General features: G+C 54.1%; 1 protein-coding gene across 1 annotated transcript in view; it reads left to right on the forward strand.

The window, feature by feature from the left end:
* Nucleotides 1-15,335, forward strand: part of LOC134390262 (immunoglobulin-like and fibronectin type III domain-containing protein 1) — a 28,745-nt gene extending 13,410 nt beyond the window's left edge. Inside the window, exons 10-21 of the mRNA XM_063113476.1 lie at nucleotides 3,405-3,520; nucleotides 3,991-4,115; nucleotides 4,772-4,913; nucleotides 5,259-5,612; nucleotides 6,203-6,502; nucleotides 7,041-7,214; nucleotides 8,264-8,389; nucleotides 10,007-10,309; nucleotides 11,269-11,357; nucleotides 12,888-13,083; nucleotides 13,740-14,039; nucleotides 14,790-15,335. Of these exons, the coding sequence (XP_062969546.1) occupies nucleotides 3,405-3,520; nucleotides 3,991-4,115; nucleotides 4,772-4,913; nucleotides 5,259-5,612; nucleotides 6,203-6,502; nucleotides 7,041-7,214; nucleotides 8,264-8,389; nucleotides 10,007-10,309; nucleotides 11,269-11,357; nucleotides 12,888-13,083; nucleotides 13,740-14,039; nucleotides 14,790-15,274 (2,710 nt within the window). The 3' untranslated portion in view covers nucleotides 15,275-15,335. The remainder of the gene's footprint in view (nucleotides 1-3,404; nucleotides 3,521-3,990; nucleotides 4,116-4,771; nucleotides 4,914-5,258; nucleotides 5,613-6,202; nucleotides 6,503-7,040; nucleotides 7,215-8,263; nucleotides 8,390-10,006; nucleotides 10,310-11,268; nucleotides 11,358-12,887; nucleotides 13,084-13,739; nucleotides 14,040-14,789) is intronic.
* Nucleotides 15,336-18,942: the final 3,607 nt, after the last annotated feature.

The raw sequence follows: 18,942 nt of genomic DNA on the forward strand, positions 1-18,942 counted from the left end.
GTCACCTCTAGGGCACCTGTGGAAACAGAGTCTGAGAAAGGGGGTACTTACAGGCATGGCTCAGGGGTGCCTGGGGGAATGCAGTCTGGAAACAAAGATGGTTATGGGCCTGCAGGAAGGGGGCCTGGAGCTACCAGTCTCAAGAATGGCTCAGGTGTGCCTGATGGAGGGCCCGTGGGTGAAGCTGGGAATTGGGAATTATCCAGAGGCCAGGGGGAAATGGGCCCTGGGGGAGGGCATCATTCTGATGATGACCTAGGTAGTCCTGGGACAGTGGGGTTTGCAGGTAGAGGTGGCCTCAAGTCCTCTAGAACAGTGGAAACTGCTGGGGAGGAACATGTGGAAGCAGGAGCAGGCGGCTCTGGAAGAATAAAGCCTTGGGGTCAGACGGGAGATTACAGGGGCTTCCGCGCTTCAGGGGCGCTGGGGGCCTTTGGAGAAAGAGGCTATGAAGATGGCTCTGGGCATCCAGGAACCATGGAGCCTGGGTGTCTGAGGGCAGAAGGCATAGTGGGGGATGGGGATGGGACCAGGTACCTTGGTGCCAGGGCATCCGCAGCTGGAACTGGGCATTGGGACAATGCCAGGCACCCTGAGGCACTAGCTCCTCATGCTGGGGCTGGCTCTGGGAGCCAGTGGGCTTATGGGTCTGGCAATGTGCTGGGTCATGAGGATGGGTCACAAATGCCAGGGCCTCAGGGAACTGGGGGCAGAACAGCTTATGGAGGAGGGTCGAGGGATCTTGGGCCTGGGGGAGTGGAGCCAGGGAGTAAGGCTGGCTGTAGAGATGGTTCAGGGGGCCTCAGAGGGATGGGGTCAGCGGAGGGGGCAGGTTATAGGAGTGGCGTCGGGGGTTCTGGGGAAATGGGGTCAGTGGACGGGGCAGGTTATAGGAGTGGCGTCGGGGGTTCTGGGGAAATGGGGTCAGTGGACGGGGCATGTTATAGGAGTGGCGTCGGGGGTTCTGGGGAAATGGGGTCAGTGGACGGGGCATGTTGTAGGAGTGGCGTCGGGGGTTCTGGGGAAATGGGGTCAGTGGACGGGGCAGGTTGTAGGAGTGGCGTCAGGGGTTCTGGGGAAATGGGGTCAGTGGAGGGGGCAGGTTGTAGGAGTGGCATTGGGGGTTCTGGGGAAATGGGGTCAGTGGACAGGGCAGGTTATAGGAGTGGCGTCGGAGGTTCTGGGGAAATGGGGTCAGTGGAGGGGGCAGGTTATAGGAGTGGCGTCGGAGGTTCTGGGGAAATGAGGTCTGCAGACGGGGCAGGTTATAGGAGTGGCGTTGGAGGTTCTGGGAAATTGGGGTCAGACAGGGCAGGTTATAGGAGTGGCGTCGGGGGTTCTGGGGAAATGGGGTCAGTGGACGGGGCATGTTATAGGAGTGGCGTTGGGGGTTCTGGGGAAATGGGGTCAGCGAACAGGGCAGGTTATAGGAGTGGCGTCGGGGGTTCTGGGGAAATGGGGTCAGCAGACGGGGCAGGTTATAGGAGTGGCATCGGGGGTTCTTTGGAAATGGGGTCAGTGGATGGAGCAGATTATAAGATAGGTTTGGGGGCTCCTGAAGGGGTGAGTTCAGGGAGCAAGCCAGATTATAGCGATGGTTTAGGGGGTTCTGGAAAAATCAGGTCAGGGGGTGAGGCTGGTTATAGGAACGTTTTAGGGAGTTCTGGGAGAGTTCTGTTAGGAAGTGAGGCAGGTTATAGGGATGGTCTGGAGGATTCTGGGGGCACATTGCCATTGAATAAGGCAGGTTATAAGGATGGCTTGGGGGGGCCTGGGGGAATGGAGTCAGGGAGTGGGGTCAATTATAGTGGAGTCTCGGGAGGGACTGGTGAAATGAGGCCAGAGGATGAGATGGGCTATGGAGATGGTTCAGCGAGGTTTGGAGCTCCAGGCTCACTGGCTGGAGCAGGACATGAGGCTGGACCCAGAGGCCATGCAGCCATGCGGCACAGGCCAGGATACTGGGTAGCATCAGAGGGTAGTAGAAACTCTGAGGATCATCCAGAGAGGGGCAGAGGGAAGGGGCTTGTGGATGCAGCAGGTCCTGGGGTGGGCTCTGGGATGGCCAGAATGCTTGGCAGTGCAGACAGCATAGCACATAGGGACAGCCCCAGGGGCCCAGGGATGTTGGGGACTCAGGGAGGACCACAGACTCTCTCAGATGGGCGGGATTCCACAACTGGTCTTGGGGGCTATGAAACCTTGGGGATCCCTGAGGCCTTGGGGGCTGTTGGCTGCAAGGGAATATCAAGCATCAGAGAGTGGCAAGATGGTTCTGGAATCCCAGGGTCTTCTACTGACAGACGGGCTTTCACGGGAGAGGGTGGGTCTGCAGACCAAGTAGGGGGTATGGGGATTTCTGGGTTTCTTGATGGTAAGGAGGCAGTGGAGGGTGAGATCTGGGAAGGGACAGCTGCTCTGGAGTCTGGACACGAAGGGGACTTCTGGAAAGTAGGCCCAAGGACAGCAAACGGGGGCAGAGTTGCTCGCCAGAAGGGGTTGGCTCCTCAGGGACATGGGCACACGCTGCTGGGAGGCAGAAGAATTCAGGGAGCAGGTTCAGGGAGCTCGGCAGGGACAGACCAGGTTCTGGACAGCAGCTCCATGCCTGGTGGAAGGAGCAAATCAATGTCAGGGTCAGGGCCTGCCGATGGGCGAGGGGTGAGTAATGCTTGGGCTCCAGGCCGGGAAGACCATGGGTTTGGCCATGACACCATCGGTGATGTGCACCAACCCCCAGGCTCCAAGGATTCCAGTTCTCTGCAGGAGAAAGATATCACTTCCAGTGGGACCCATGAAGGGCCAGGGGGCTCTAGGGGCAGGAAAGGTACATCAGGCCAAGAGGTGGCTGGTGGATGTCAAGGTTCAGGCCTCGGAAGGGACAGATCTGGTGGCCCAGAGGACGCAGGAGTCCTGGGCAAAGGGAATTCCACTGAGTGGAGGAATGGACTCACCCCTACTGGGGAGTCAGGACCTCGGGGGGCCTGGAATGGCTTAGATAGTCCCTTTGGCAGAAAAGGCTCTGGAGACAGATCTGGAGGGAGCCAGGGCTTGGGCCTTCAGCTAGGCAAAGGACAGAGAGGGGGCAGGGGTTCCCTCAGAAAGCAAGAATCATTCTGGAAGCAGGGGTCCCTGGAGGCTGAGAATGGCAAGGCCCAGGGTTCTGGGGCCCTAAGCGAGTATGAGAGATGGGAAGCAGAAGGGTCTGGTGGGTCAGATGGGAGGCCTGGTCCACTCAGGAGTAGGTCTCAAGCACAGGCAGGGGATGAGTTTGGAGTAGCAAAGAGAAGGGGAGTGGATGAGGCCAGATGCCTGGGACAGTCACCCAGACATGAGAACAGAGGGTGCCTGGGGGCAACTCCGAGTGAAGACCAGAGCAGGGAGCCCCCAAGTCATCTCAGCAGCAGGAGAGGTGGCAAAGAGGGCAGGTCAGACGTCCATGGCGAGGGGAGGGATGTCACCCAGAGTCCCAGATCCAGATCCAAGCCTGGTACCAGCAGTTTCTCCAAGGAGGCCCGAGGTAGGTATTTCTCAGCTGGGCGGGCTCCTATGGGGTAGAACCAAGGGGGATCTCCCTGGACACTGACATGCCCGTGTTGGTCCCAATTCTGCCTCCAGCCCAGGAGTTTGTCCCTGCCAGCACCCCCATTTTCAGGAACCCCTTTCAAATTCAGGAAGCAACCTCTTCCTCGTGCAAGTAGGATCCACGCTGCGTGAGGCTCAGAGGTTTCCTGAGCATCTGGTCTTGAAACTCTATGTCCAAATTACCAGAGTTGTTGGCTTAACTCTTACCTAGACCTCCCACTGTGTCACTTGGGGGGGGCCCTTCATCTGCTTTGCACCCCAGATCTCCTGTACCAGCCTAGGTCCTGCTGAGAAAAATAGGAGCTTGGGTTTGCTGGCACCAGCTGAGCCCAGTTGGCAGGACACTGAAGTGCAGGCCATGGCCTTGGAGGCTAGGTCTTGAGGACTCCCTGTGTGTCTCTCCAGGCCCCATAGACCACTTCTCCCAGGGCCTGGCTGACATGGAGGTACAGCAGGGGGAGGCCGTCACGCTCTCCTGTATCCTCACCAGTGACCTGGGACCCGGCACCTGGTTTAAGGATGGAGTCAAGGTACTGCCCCTCAGCCCTTCTCTTTACCAGGGGGAGGGATGGGTAAAGCCGAGAGAAGCAGAGGGTAGAGGCTGTGCAAGAAAAGATGTTTCACTCTTCGGTTTACTAACATACCCACCCTGGGAGAAGTCGAAGTAGCCAACAACTTGGTGTGTTTAAGACAAAATTGAACTTTTTGAATGGGTGTGTATCCTACTCACTCCTCTCTCTACACGCCCTTGTTCTTCCACCATCCAAAGGCCTCGTACAGATGCCGCCTTGCCATCCCAGCACATGGGACCTCTCGTCTCTCTGCAGAGCCCCTCTGTCCTCCATCACCTCTCAGGAGGTGATGCGTTACAGTGACAGGGCAGTGGCGTCAGCTGGATCAGGCCTGAGGTACCAGCTCTGCCACTACCAGTTATGTGACCTTGGGCAAGAGGCTGAGCATTCTGGTTTCCTTATCTATAAAATGGGACTAATAATAGCACCTGCTTCATGGGGTTGTTGTGACAATTAAGGCACTAAGCATGGAGAGCATTAGCTCATGCCTGGTGCAGGATAGGCATCAATTCACGCGGCTGTTATGGTTCCAGTAGAGGGCTCTGGTTAACTCACACGGAGGAGCCAGGGTGGGGGTGGGGGTGACCATCTCCTGCTATGGCCCTTGTCTCCAGCTCACCACCCAGGATGGAGTCATCTTTGAGCAAGATGGTCTCATGCACAAACTCCTCATCACCCACGTGCAGGGAACCCAGGCTGGGAAGTACACCTTTGTAGCCGGCAACCAGCAGAGTGAGGCCACCCTGACGGTCCATGGTGAGGCCCTGCCCTGTCCCAGTCTCTTTGCAACAGGTGATATCTCCACTTCTAAACACCTGAATTTGTGGTGAGTCTGCACACAGTGTCTAATCTCATCCTCAGTCTGAGAAGATGCTTTAAAAAGCCAACCCACACCCTCCCTATTCCAGCACATGATCTTGTCTGGAAGTCCTTGGTGAGGTCTAACCCCAGTCCCTCCTGCTGCAGATGTAGCCCATTCCCCTTTTTAGTGCTCATGAGGTGGGGCAGCCCAAACTCCCTTCTCTGGGTCCTTCTTTCTGGACTTCCCAGGGGACCAATACCCTGGTCTTCTTTGACTTCCTTGCCCTGTTTTATCCCCAGATCCCCCCACCATTGCTCCAGATGTGACAGAGAAACTGAGAGAGCCACTGGTGGTCAAGGCTGGGAAGCCGGTGACAATGAAGATCCCCTTCCAGAGCCGCCACCCTGTTCAAGCAGTCTGGAGGAAGGACGGGGCCGAGGTGGTGGGCGGCAGCAGCGGCAGCGGCAGCAGCAGCAGCAGCAGCAGCAGCAGCAGCAGCAGCAGCAGCAGCAATGGGCCACAGGTGGCCCTGGGGGACAGCTACACACGGCTGTGCCTCCCCAGCGCGGGCAGGAAGGATGGTGGCCAGTACAGCGTGACGCTGAGGAGTGAGGGAGGCTCTGTGCAGGCTGAGCTCACCCTGCAAGTCATAGGTGCAGCCCCAGCCTTCTTTCTCCCCAACCAAGGCCTGGGGGCCCCCAGGGTTCTGGGCTCTCCCTGCCAGTAAGGGCAGGTCCAAGTGTGGTCTCTGCTGGCTCTGACCCTCATCTGCATGCTGCTTCAGAGGCAAACCTATCTCCACCGATCTGCTCTCTCTTCCTCAGACTGGTTAGGAAGAAGCAGTTTAGACAGACAAAGGGCTGTATGCCTCCTGGGGGAGGAAATGGTTGTGCTTCTCAGAGCCCTGACATACTGGGCCCTAGGAAGCTGCTGAGGTGGCCCCAGCCTCGAGCGGTGCCAATATCCAGAGGGCCAAGCAGGCACCCACACCAGCCACTGAATGGCAGGGCTGGGTGCAGGGCTGCTGTGTTCCAAGGCACACCCCTGGGTGTGTGTGTGTTGGGGGATGGAGACCAGGACACCTGGCTGTGTCAGGGAATGTGTGACCTTTGGGTGATGCCCAAGGCTCTCTGGGCAGTCCACTCCATTGCAGCCTTATCTGCAGATGAGGGGGGAGACCAGCATCGCTCTCCATCAGCTCCTCTGACCCCCTCTCTTCCTGCCCCTTTCGGTGGGTCTGCAGATAAGCCTCAGCCCCCTCAGGGCCCCCTGGAGGTGCACGATTGCCACAGGGCTGGTGTCTGTCTCCACTGGCAGCCCCCGAGGGACGACGGGGGCCGTGCTGTAGAGCACTACATGGTGGAGAGGCGGCAGGCTGGCAGAAGCACTTGGTTGAAAGTGGGCGAGTCCCCCACAGACAGCACCACCTTCACCGACACCCACGTGGAGCAGGGCAAGAAGTATGCCTTCCGCGTGCGCACTGTGACCGCAGAGGGAGCTGGGGAGGCCCTGGAGTCTGAGGAGGTGCTGGTGGCTCCTGAGGGTGAGAGAAAAGGCTGGGGGTGAGGTGTGGGCACTGCCAGGCTCCCCACTGTGCCCAGAGGATGGGCAGGTCTGTCCCAAAGGCTGGAGGACTCCATCCTGTGCCTGGAGGTCTTGAGGCACTTGTAGAGCACTATGAGACTCCCAATCTCAGCTGCATTTGGGGTCTGGAAGCCCAATCAGGAAATGAGGTTGATGGGGTCTCTGGGAATGAGAGGGTGGGCAAGCAAAGCTCACTGTCTAAGGCCTTCTCTACCAGATGCCCCTGGTCTGGGGCCTCCTATCAGGGAACTCGAGGCTGAGGGGCCTCAGACTGGCTCTAGACTCCAAGGCCACAGTGCCTTCTCTGTCCCATCACCCCTGGCCCTGAACAACCCAAACAATGTCCCAGAGCAGTCTGGCTCAGCCCTCCAAACTCTGCAGGAAAGGACAGAGTGTGGTCCTGTCCCAGATGTCCCATGCCTTCTACCCTCAGGACCTCCCCATGAGCTGGCATCTTTCCTCGGCCTCTGACTGACCAGTACATTCTCTCTCCCCAGCTCTCCCTGGGCCACCTTCCACCCCAGCCATCCTGTCGGCCTCCAGCCGGGGCATCACATTAACATGGACGGCACCTCGGGGCCCTGGCAGTGCCCACATCCTGGGCTACCTGATTGAGAAGCGCAAGAAGGGGAGCAACACCTGGATAGCAGTGAACGAGCAGCCCGTGCCTGGTGAGCCTGAGCAGGTCCTCGTCCTTGTCCTGGCTTCCCTCCTGGCTCCAGCATCCTTTGGCTTTATCAGTCCAGATTGATTCAATGTAGTGACTCTTACTAACCCTGAGCGGCTTTGTCCCCTAAGAGGCATTCGGCATTGTCTGGAGACCCTTTTCATTGTCACAGTTGGGTGGTGCATGGATGCTACTGGCCCCTGGTGTAAAGATGGCAGGAATGCTGTTAATACACAGAGCAGAGCCCGAAGAATTATCTGGCAAGGAATATCAATATTGCTGAGGTTGAGAAGCCCTGGTTTATTAGAAGTCCCGCTGGGAGCCAGAGATGAGACTGTTAGCTCTGACCCCTCTATATCTGGCATTGACCTTGGGCAGCTCACTTCCTCTCTAGAACTCAGTTTCCGCATCCATAAAGTGCAGAGAAGTGTTCCCTGCTTCATTAAGTAGTTTTTTAAGAAACTAACTGCTTTCTGAGGTCAGAAAGAACTTGGAAAAGACAGAGGGTTGGATTTTACCTTTTAAAGAGAAACTCTTTTTCAAAGAGTTTTGCAAGACAACCCTTTGCATTTCTGTGTTCTACATGTATGCTGTGGAAGCCAAGGTTTGTGGAGGAAGGAACAGGCTCAGAACAGGTTGTCAGGAGACCTGGTTTCTGGTCGTTGCTGTGCTACTTACAACTCTCTCAGGGCCTCAGTTTCCTCATCTCTGGAAAGAGGGAGATGAACTAAGGCATCCTTCCAACTTCACAACTGAGTGATTCTGCTTTATGTGAATAAGACAATAACTCTCTAAGGCAGAGAGAACCAGAGAAATTAAGGCACTTGCCCAAAACTACCCAGCAAGTTAGTGGCAGAACCAGACAGGGATTTAGGCCCCCCCCCCCGAGAAGTGCTCTTTTCACCTCAGAGAGTCACACCTGGCTGACTGGGTTGGCGGAGGGATGTGTTAGGACCCCGGGCTTGGTCTTCTCCAGAACTTGGACGCACTGAGCTATCTCTCCATCACCTGGTCCCCTCAGGGTGGGACTAATGGGTCATGGGCTATTCACAGATAGGTGGACCATGGTGGACTTGCGGCAGGGCTGTCAGTATGAGTTCCGGGTCACGGCTATGACTCCCTCAGGACCCGGAGAACCTGGTCCCCCATCAAATGCTGTCTTTGCTCGGGACCCCATGAGTAAGTAGAGCATCGACCCAGGATGGGGGAGGCAGTGGTGAGCATGGGACAGCTCTGAAGCTGGGCAGGTCAGGACAGGAGGCCACAGGTCAGGGGCAGTCCTGAAAGAAAGGGCCAGGAGAGCTGGAAGATAAGGGTCAAAAGGCCAGTTGGGTGAGGCATATCTTAGGGGCCCTAAATTGAGGTCAAACAGGCCCAGAGCCAGGCAGTGGGGATTAGAAGACTCCTTCCCAAAATCACTTCATTCAGTCATTGGCCTGGTCAGGTCAGTCCCCAAGCTGGCCCACCTGTCCCAATCTTTTTTTTTTTTTTTTTTTTTTTAAGATGACCGGTAAGGGGATCTTAACCCTTGACTTGGTGTTGTCAGCACCACGCTCACCCAGTGAGCGAAGTAGGATCCGAACCCGTGGCCTTGGTGTTATCAGCACCGTACTCTCCCAAGTGAGCCACAGGCCGGGCCTCACCTGTCCCAATCTTATAACCATCCAGTCACCCCACAGGGCCTGGCACACTGTAGGTGGTCAGGCTGTTCAATGATTCCAGTAAGAATAGAACTGTCTACAAGTTTAATTGTTCAAGGGCATCTAAGTTTTAGTCCTTTCTAGGGCAGAGGGTGAAGTGGAGGGATGGGGAACAAACTGGCTTAGGCACTGTATTCCTTGCAAGTGGATCAAACTTGTCCTATGTTTTCTCTTATCAGTGATGGGGAGTGGAGACAGCAGGTGGGATAAGCAGTGTCTGATAGTAGCCATAGCAACGACTACATTTCCTAGATTCTTGCTGCTGAGCAAGGTCCACTGACTGGCATCATCTACTGGGAACTTATTAGAAATGCAGAATCTCAGGCCTCACCCTAGACTACTGAGGCAGGATCTGTATTTTTTAACAAAATCCCCAGGTGATTTTTATACAAATTAAAGTTTGAGAAGCACTGCTCTAGATCAGATGTTTTCCAACTTTATTGTGTATTTAGAAATACCTGGGGAGCCCTTACAAACCCTGATGCCCAGGCTGTACCCCAGACTAGTTAAATCAGACTCTCTGGGGGTGGCATCGAGGTACCAGTATTTTTAAGCTTCCCAGGTGATTCCAACATGTGTCTAGGCTTGAGAGCCAGAGCCCTAGACTGTTGCGTGATTTCCAAGCCCTTTCACATGCACGGTGCCTTTTGCTTGTTCCCAAACCCCCAAGGGTAGGTAGGGCTGTTATTATCGTTCCCATTTAATACGTGAAGAACAAGCTGCACTAAGTGTCCAAAAGGCAGAGTCTTGATCAAGAGCTTAGAGTTCAGAGTAAACAAAGAATTCTAGTCTTCGAGGATAATGGAGCCCAAGAGGTCATCAACTAAAGTATCAGTTTTCAGGAATTATGGAAGGATATTTAGGCAGGTGGTGAATGAGTGGGATGAGCTGGGGAGGCTTCCTGGAGGAGGTGGCCTGGCATCTGTGGGCATAACTGAGGCAAGGTGCTAGATAGAGCAAGGATTTGGTTCCAGGCAGGCGCTTCAGGAAGTCCTAGAGGCAGAATCACTAAGTGAAGGCTAATGAATACCCACCCTGAGTGGCCTCCCTCAGCAGAGGGCGGTGCCATTCTGACATTCCCATGGTGCCTGGCCAGGACCCCCTGGGCCTGTGCGGGATCTCCGAGTCACAGACACATCGCACACCAGCATCACCCTGAGCTGGGCAGGGCCAGATGCCCAGGATGGGGACGAAGCCCAAGGATATGTGGTGGAGCTGTGTGGCTCAGACAGTCTGCAATGGAACCCGTGCCATGCGGGCACAGTGCCAGTCACCACCTACACAGCCAAGGGGCTTCGGCCCCAAGCGGGCTACTTCGTGCGGGTGACAGCAGTTAACGACGGGGGCCGTGGTGAGCCCACTGCCCTGGACACATTAGTGCAAGCCATGCCTGTCACTGGTGAGTGCCACCTCCTCCCCCTGCCCCTGAGCCCTGCAGACCCTTTCTGAGAGGGGCCCTGGAGCAGCAGCCATGCACTTGCTGAGCCAGGATCCCCTTCTCCACTTTCATGAAGTAACATTTATTGAGCACCTACTATGTGCTAGGCACTAGGCTAGGCAGGCGCTTTTTAGAAATGTTTTCTCATTACAGCTCTTAACAACGCTACAAGGTTAATGTTTTTATGCCAAATTATAGAAGAAAACTAAGGTCCAAGGTGCTTTGCCCAAGGCTTCATCACAGGTAGGTGATGGAGCCAGAATTTAAAGCAGGTGACTCCAAAGTCAGTGATCTCTCCAGGATTCCTCGCTGCTTCCCAGGCAGGGCCTGAGAAGGCATAAGGGCAGCTCAGCTCAGGAGGTTTATCTTCAGAATGGAACATGCCCCAGCTCCTCACCGTCAAAAGCAGGATTGTCTTTCCCTTTGGGCTTTAATCACTAGAAGCACTGACCTGTCTTTGACTCAAGCTGACACTGGACCATCCCAACTGACCCTAGTTTTCACTGTGACAATGAGAGAAACAGGTACAGTGAAAGGCACACAGCACCTGGAGTCCAGAATCCTAGAATCTTGTCCCTAACTCAGTTATTTCCTGTCTCAGATGGTGGTTATCTCATCTGCAAAACAAGACTTGGATTGTTTTTCATGTCCTCTGTTCCAGCCTAAACCTAACCCTAACCCTCTCCCTGTGGCTTCCCTTTCTCAGCTCCTGTCCCTCTAGCATCTCCCCACCAGCTCCTGGGACATTCCCCACAGGATTCGCCTGGCAACTCCCCTTCAGTTCCTTTAGAGCCCCCGGTCCTTGGGATCTCAGCATCCATTAGACTGGCCCAGCCTTCCCCTCCAGCCCTGCCTTGTTGGTGACCTGGGGCTGGGGCCCAACGGCTGCGGGAGGTGACGAGCTATCTTGTGTGTTCCAGTCTGTCCCAAGTTCCTCATGGACTCCAGCACAAAGGACTCGCTGATGGTCCGGGTGGGGGACACCATTCGCGTGCCTGTCTCCTTTGAAGTGAGTGTACCTGGTGGGAGGTTGGGAGGGGAGCCCAGAGCAGCCAAGGGAGCCAGACCTGTGGTTCTTTTTCTTCCCTGCTCCTTTGTGGCCCCAGTCTATGACCTGGGATTGTGTTGGAAAGCAGGCCACACGTGAGGAAGGACGGGGGTCCTCCTGGAAGGCGCAGCCCTCACCTGGCCACCTGGTGCCCATTCTGCTGTGTCTACAAGTCCCTCTAGTGGTAGATTTTGGTACTACACCTCCAAGCTAGGGCTCCCGCTTTTCTCCACCTCTCCTTAGGCTGGGAATTTGGGGGGCTGCTCTGTGGATAATCCCCTTTGACTTCTGAATGTACTTTTGTGCAAGCACATGACCTGCATTTGACTCAGGATGATTCTGCACCAACATTAACATACCTGACTCAGTTTGTACCATGTAACAGTAGTGTGGTGGTTAAAAGCACAAATTGCCTGGGTTCAAATTCTGCTGTCATCACCCACTAGCTGTTTGACTTTGGACTAGCATCTTAAACTCTGTGTGTCTCAACTTCCTTGTCTGTCAAATGGGGATAATAATAGTAAGCTATCTCAAAGGGTCATTCTAAGGATTCAAGGAATTTATACACCAAAAGCACATAAAGAGTGCCTGGCACATGTCAAGCACCCAGTATGTGTTGTTGTTGCTATTATTATTATGACTGTCAAAATCTGCATCGCCATCTAGGTTGCAGACTCAAACCCAGATCTGTCCTACCCTGAATAACATGCTCTTAACTATTAGACCATAGTAATGTCACTGGTAATGGTGACAAAAATATTTTACACACACAGTGTTTACATCCTAGGCCTGTTCTCTGTGCTTTCCATGTATTATTAACTCCTTAAATCCTCAGGACAATCCTATGAGGCACGTTGCTGTTAGGGTCCCCATTTGACCCTGTTGTCCAGTGTGCCCAGTACCAATACCAAGGGTCCCTCAGGGAGGAGTTCATCAACTGTCAAAAAGCAGCTGGACTGGCTGCTCTCTGTCCCCCAACTCTGTCAGGGTCACCACTGTTCTGAGCCAGGCCACCATAATCTCCCTCCTAGACTACTGCATGGATTCCCAAGTCATCCCCTACTTGGTCGTGGTCACCAGGGTGGTTAACACTCCCCTCCCCATGAGTCCTTTCTCACTCTCGTTCAGTCCCTCACCCTACCATGCGAATCCAGAACTAATTATGTTTTCCTGCTCAAATTTTTACAACGGCAGTTTATCGCATACAGAATAAAATGCAGATGTCTGTATGGGTGTGACACAGAGGGCACTTAACATTTTGTCTAACCTCCAACCCAGCTTCCTTTCCTGTCCCGCCATTCCTACCACACCCACCTGCCAACCCTACCCTTCATCATCGCCTCTCCACCAGCTCGTCCCTAGTCAGGCACTTTCCCAGCTCTGTGTTCTCCCTGAATGCTCTTCTCACCACTTCTATCTTAGTCCCAGCTTAAATGCCATCACTTCCACAAAACTTCCCTTTCTCAACCTTTCCTTGCTTTTGTTTCCCAGGCTGTTCCCATGCCTGAAGTGACCTGGCTGAAGGATGACTTGCCTTTGCCCAAAAGAAGTGTAACCACCACCAAGGATGGCCTCACCCAGCTTCTGATTCCTGCGGCCAGCCTCTCGGACAGTGGCCTCTATACTGTGGTGCTGAGGAACCTTCCCGGCAAGGAGGCTGCCCACAACTTCCTCATCAAGGTGGCAGGTGAGGCAGGCATGGCCCCGGGCTCTGGACTCTGGCTTGGCCACTCGCCAGGCGTGGAGGTTTCCATCCTGCTTGATCACGGGTCTCCGCCAATCGACCATGGCTGGGTGTGCAAGGTGACCGCACCATGCACCCTTCCTATGTGCTTGAAGATAGAAAGAACACAGGGACAGTTATGTCACATCCCCCTCCTGGAGCCTCAGTTATTCTCCATTTCGGGTCAGTGAGCAAAGGCTCTTATCACCATTACACGGCTCAAAAGAGTTGGTGGGAAGAATTGTCTGTGGCCCATGTAAACGATAAAGGTTGTCCTCTCCTGACGGTGACTCCTACACAGCCCTTGTGCTGGAGGAGTTTCTGGATACAAAGAAATGATGAAACAGACTAACGGTGGGGGCTCTGTAACTTGGTTTTGTGAAAGCCCCTATCTCTGTCCAAAAAAGCACTCCATGACCTGTGTCATCTTACTTAAAAGCTAAAGCGAATTAAAGTTATTCCTTTCCACCCTCCTGAGAGCCCTGTCTGGCTCTAACTACCTTCCTGGCAAGACGGCATCCCCCGGGGCCCCCTGAGGACTTGGGCAGCTGAGGAAGGGCCATAGCAGAAGCCCCGCTGTGTCCCCTCGAGCCCGGGCTCCCTCTGCCCTCTCCTTGCAGCCTGCCCGCAGGCGCCCGGGCCCATCCGCCTGCAGGAGAACATGCCTGGGACGGTGACGGCCGAGTGGGAGCCCTCCCCGGACGAGGCCCAGGGCCTCCTGCTGCACTACGCGGTGCTGACCCGCTCCTTGGCACACGGTCCCTGGCGCGAGGCGGCCGACCGCGTCCACACCAACCGCTTCACGCTCCTGGGCGTCCTGCCGGGCCACGAGTACCACTTCCGGGTGGTGGCCAAGAATGAGCTGGGGGCCAGCAAACCCTCGGACACCAGCCAGCCCTGGTGCATCCCCCGGCAGCGCGGTGAGTGGGACCCCGGGGACAGAGGAGCCGGGGCCCTGTGCTGAGGCAGAACCCAGGGCAGTGGGTGCACGGCTGGGGGCCGAAGGGCAGCCACCGCAGAGGTGGGGAGCAGGTCCCAGTGGCCAGCTGGTCCTGAGTCCAGCTGTTGCCCTTCCCACCTTCTGCCTGATGTACACCTGTACTGATGTCCTCTGTGTCCCTGATGCAGGGCGGGTGCCACCTCCTGGAGAGAAAGCGAGGGGCAGTAGGTATTTGGGTGTCTGGGATGCCTTTGGGTGGATTCTCAAAAGCAGTGGCAGGTAATAAGATATGTAGAGGTTAACGTCTCCCCAAAAACAAAGTGCATTTTACAGACAAATAGATGTGGATCTTAAAAGCAGTCACTAGAAAAAGCAGGTTTTTAAATTGGATGGAGAATTTCATTTTTATAAAATACACGAATGTCTGGAAGTTTCCACACCAAAATGTTAACTTCAGTCATATCTGTAGGTAGTGAGATTACGACTGGTTTTTTGTCTTTCTCGTTTTGATTCTCTGTATATTTTGATTGCTAGTTTGTAATAAAAAAAAAATTTGCAAAGATAATTTTAGGAAAAGGATTCGAGCCTTGGGGTCCGGATTTGCAGGTAAATGTGGCAGGAAGGCCCAGATAATGCCTAAGTAGCATCATGAACTTTCTACCAGACTCGGCCTCAGCCAGGCCTTCCTCACTTTCTCCCTCCTCTCTCTGGCCCCTGGTTTGCACCACAGACAGGTTCACAGTGAAGGCTCCAAGCTACCGGGAACCCGACCTGAGGCAGAAGCCCCGCTTCCTGGTGGGCCTGCGGTCCCACCTGTTGCCACAGGGCTGCGAGTGCTGCATGAGCTGCGCCGTGCAGGGCTGGCCCCAGCCCCGTGTCACCTGGTTCAGGAACGACCAGAGCCTGGAAGGAAACCCCACCGTGTATAGCACGGATGTGCTGGGCGTGTGCTCCCTCGTCATCCCCAGTGTCACCCCTGAGGACAGCGGCGAGTACAAGGCTGTGGCTGAGAACACGCTGGGCCAGGCTGTGAGCACTGCCATCCTCATTGTTATAGGTACTGGTGGCTGCCCGGACAGCGGACCAGACTGGCAGCGGGACGAGAAGGGGAACCAGAGGCACAGCCACCTGCCTGCCTTCCGGGAGCCCTCAGGGGGCCCATCCCCCTCTAGAGTAATTGGGCCAGGGGTCAGGAGACCAGGGTTCTCTGCCTGACTCTACACGAACTCTCCGTAATTTAAGCTGGCCTCACTGGCCCTCCTGGAGTCTTGATTTGCCCATTGTGAAATGAGTTATTTGGAGTGGGTGAGCAACTCTTGATTTAAGGGTCTACGTACCACCCACCAAAGCTTCCCAGTATGGCCTTGCAACATTTCAAGGTAAAAGACTAAGGCTGGCCAGTTGGCTCATTTGGTTAGAGCACAGTGTTGTTAACATCAAGGTCAAGGGTTTGGATCCTTGTAGTGGCCAGCCAACAACAAAAAAAAGAAGAGATTAAGAGGCTTGTTCTGTGTTGCTCTTTCATAAATATGCCCAGATATGGACATTTAGTGCCTAAAAAGCCATGCTCATTCTCTCATTGGTAGTCTCCTTTTCAGTAAAGCAAAAGATTTATGTTAATAAGAAAACATTTTTCCTCAATACTAGTTAAAATATCTCATATTTTGAATAGCAATAAAATAAGATAAAATAACCTGTAAACACGTGTAGTTATTCAGAATTCACCTCTGTGCAGAAATGGCCCTTCAACACTGGACCAGAACATTTCTCTGTAGCATGTATGCTGCGGCACTCAGCAAGCCACTGTTGGTGTGCCCAGCTTGTGTACACATATGGTCCTGGAAAGAAGCTGGTGTTTGTGGGTGGCTATGGTTGCCTGGGGCACTAGGAAAGGACTTTGCCCAAGCTCAGAGAGCACATGGTGGCTCTGGATTTGAACCCATACTCCTTGATGGCAGTGCCTAACCCCCATGCTGTATGGCTTTCACCCCTGAACAGGTATGTGGTGTGTGGGTAGGGGGGTTGGGGGGGTGGAGCAGCCCCTTCCCAACCAGCTGGAATAGCCTATGTTGCAGAATCCAACTCCTAGTTCTGCCTCACCCTGGGATGGCCCTGCGTGGTCCCACAGCCACAGGATGAATGACAGATCCCTGAAACTTCACTCCCGACAACCATGCTGGCCTGGAGAACCAGTCTCAAAAGATGGAGGCCATGTCCAGAGCCCCTGGGAGACAGAAATGAGGGGGCTCCTGGGAGGTTTAGCCAGGAGGGCATGGAGTCCTTCGGGAAGAAAAACAAGAGGCGGGGGACATTCAGCCTCCCAGCCCCAGGTCAAGTGACTGAACAGAATGACAACAAACCTCCTAGACCTTCATCACGTGAGTTTCTTTTTTTTTTTCCACTTCAGGAGATCCAGAGAGAACCCTCTGTAGGATAGAGGCCAGCTCCTTGTATTCCTAGGCTGGGCCCCTCCGAGGGAGGGTAGGAACAGCCAAACCTGCTGGGACTACAGGGAAGGAAGAATAAGTGAGGTCAGAGGACCTTGATGAGGACTAGGGTATTGAGGGCATTGTGTGTGTGTGTGTGTGTGCGTGCGTGCGTGCGTGCGTGCGTGCGTGCGTGCGCGCGCGCTGGGCAGGGGGTATTTTCTGTACTTCCTTCATTAGAACATTAGGCTGATGTAGACAAATCACTTGCAAGTTAACTTGGGGTTGGTATGTTGGAGAAAAGATTCCCCAAGCAAAAGCTTTTATACCAGGCTCCAGTTGGGAGTTTGGGTGGGTTCTGGCTGGAGGGAAGAATGGGGTCAGAGTTGGGCTCTCGTCCTGCAGCCCAGGCCTGCACCGTGGATTGCAAGGGTGGGAAAGCCGAGAAAGGCTAGAGGGTCTACGTGGCAGAGAGGCCTCCCTTACTACTGGCCCATGTCTCCTGCACTCCTCTGTCTGGCAAAAAATCCTGTGAGCAGCAGGGCTAGAGGTTTCCCTGGTGTGATACGTGTAGGAACCATATGTTGGGGTTGCCTAGGACTGCCATATGCCTGTCACTCCCTGGGGCCAGAAAGAGTCTGGGCTGGAGAGAATCCCGCTCTAGGATCTGCTCTGTGCGTCCCTGTCAGAGAAACCACCATGTGCCTGAGGATTTGACTCCCACTCAAGGCTCTGTGAGCCTGGTCACTGTATCTGCAGTCCCCACTGCCCCATGCTACAGGTGGGTTGGGACACCTCCCTTTTCTAGAAGCACCTAGGTGTAAGCTACCACCATCTCCAGAACTTTCACCTTCCCTCACCCTCAAAGCATGGACCCTGCATCTCTCAGACTGCCAGGAAATATCCCAGGGTTCCCAGGGGCCAGAAGGCAGGAGGGAGCACTGGGGAAGGCCGGTGTCAGTTTGGAGGCCTAGCAGGTCACCCGACAAGCTGGGACATGGTCCGCCCTTCACTCCTGTACTAGTCCATTTCTGTTGCTTATAACAAAATACATGGAACTTAATAATTTATAAAGAAAACAAAATTTATTGCTTACAGTTTTGGAGGCTGAGAATTCCAAAGTCCAGGGAACACTGCTGGTGATGGCAACAGCGAACCAGGATCTCACATGACAGAAAATGGCAGAGCAGAGAGAGACTAACCTCTCCTGTGCTCTTCTTTTTAAGCCCTCAGAACCATGTCCCTGACCACCATTTTTAATCCATTCACTACAGCATGATCCTACAATCTAATCCCCTCTTCAAGGCCCCACCTTTTAATTACCTTAAAATAGGATTTCCCATCCTCAACAGTTACAGTGGAGATTTGAGCTTCAATGCGGTTGAGAGGGCATCTAGTCTACAACATTCCACCCCTGACCCCCCAAACTCATGTCCTTTTCACATACAAATAAATTTATTTCGTCTCCAAAGTCTTGTTTCAACTCAAAAGTCTAAAGTTCAAAATCCAGGCTGTAAAAACAATACAAGTTATTTACTGCCAAGATACAATGGTGGGAGAACATAGGGTACATATTCTAACTCCAAAAGGGAGAAATAGACCAAAAGAATCAAGTAACAGGTCCTAAGAAAGTCCCCAAACCAGCAGGTCAGTCATCAAATCTTAAAGCTGGTGAATTGTGTACCTTGACTCCATGTTCAACGTCCTCTGCACATTGGTACGGGGGTTGGGTCCCCAAGTCCTCAGGCAGCTCTGCTTCTATGGCTTTCCTACTCTGAGGCCATCTTCAGCTCTCCCAGGCTGGCACTACACGCTGGTAGCTCCACAATTCTGGGGTCTCCCTGGTGGTCCCACTCCCACGGCTCCACTAGGCGTGGCACTGGTGGGGATTTTCTGCTGCAACTCTGACCCCACATTTCCTCTTGGCATTGCTCTAACAAAGGCTCTATGTGGTGAATACACCCATGTAACAGCTCTATTCCTGGGTCCCCAGGCTTTTCCATACATCCATTGAAATTGGGGTGGAGGCTCCCAAGCTTCCACAGCTCTGGCATTCTGTGGGCATGCAGACCTAACATCTATTGGATGCCGCCCAGGCTTATGGCTTATAGTTTCCAAACCTGTGGGTACAGCCACACCTGGGGCCAGTTTTGCTACAGCTGGAGCAGCCAAAGCAGCTGGGGTGCTGGTGTGGGGAGCAGCATCCCGAGGTGGCCCTTGGCAGCGAGCTGGTGAAGGGCACCTAGGGCCTGTTCCCCAAGACCATTCTGTCTCCCTAAGCATCTGAGCCTGTAATGGAGCCACAGCCCCCAAGATCTCTGAAATGCTTCCAAGGTCCTTTTTCCCTTCTCTTGACAATCCCTTTCATCTGCACTAATCTCCTTAGCCAACAGTCCTATACCATTGAATTGTTCTCCTGGAAGCGCTCTCTGCTTCTCTACCACATGGACAGGCTGC

The sequence above is a fragment of the Cynocephalus volans genome, chromosome 11 (assembly GCF_027409185.1).
Source record: "Cynocephalus volans isolate mCynVol1 chromosome 11, mCynVol1.pri, whole genome shotgun sequence".
Taxonomy (NCBI): domain Eukaryota; kingdom Metazoa; phylum Chordata; class Mammalia; order Dermoptera; family Cynocephalidae; genus Cynocephalus; species Cynocephalus volans.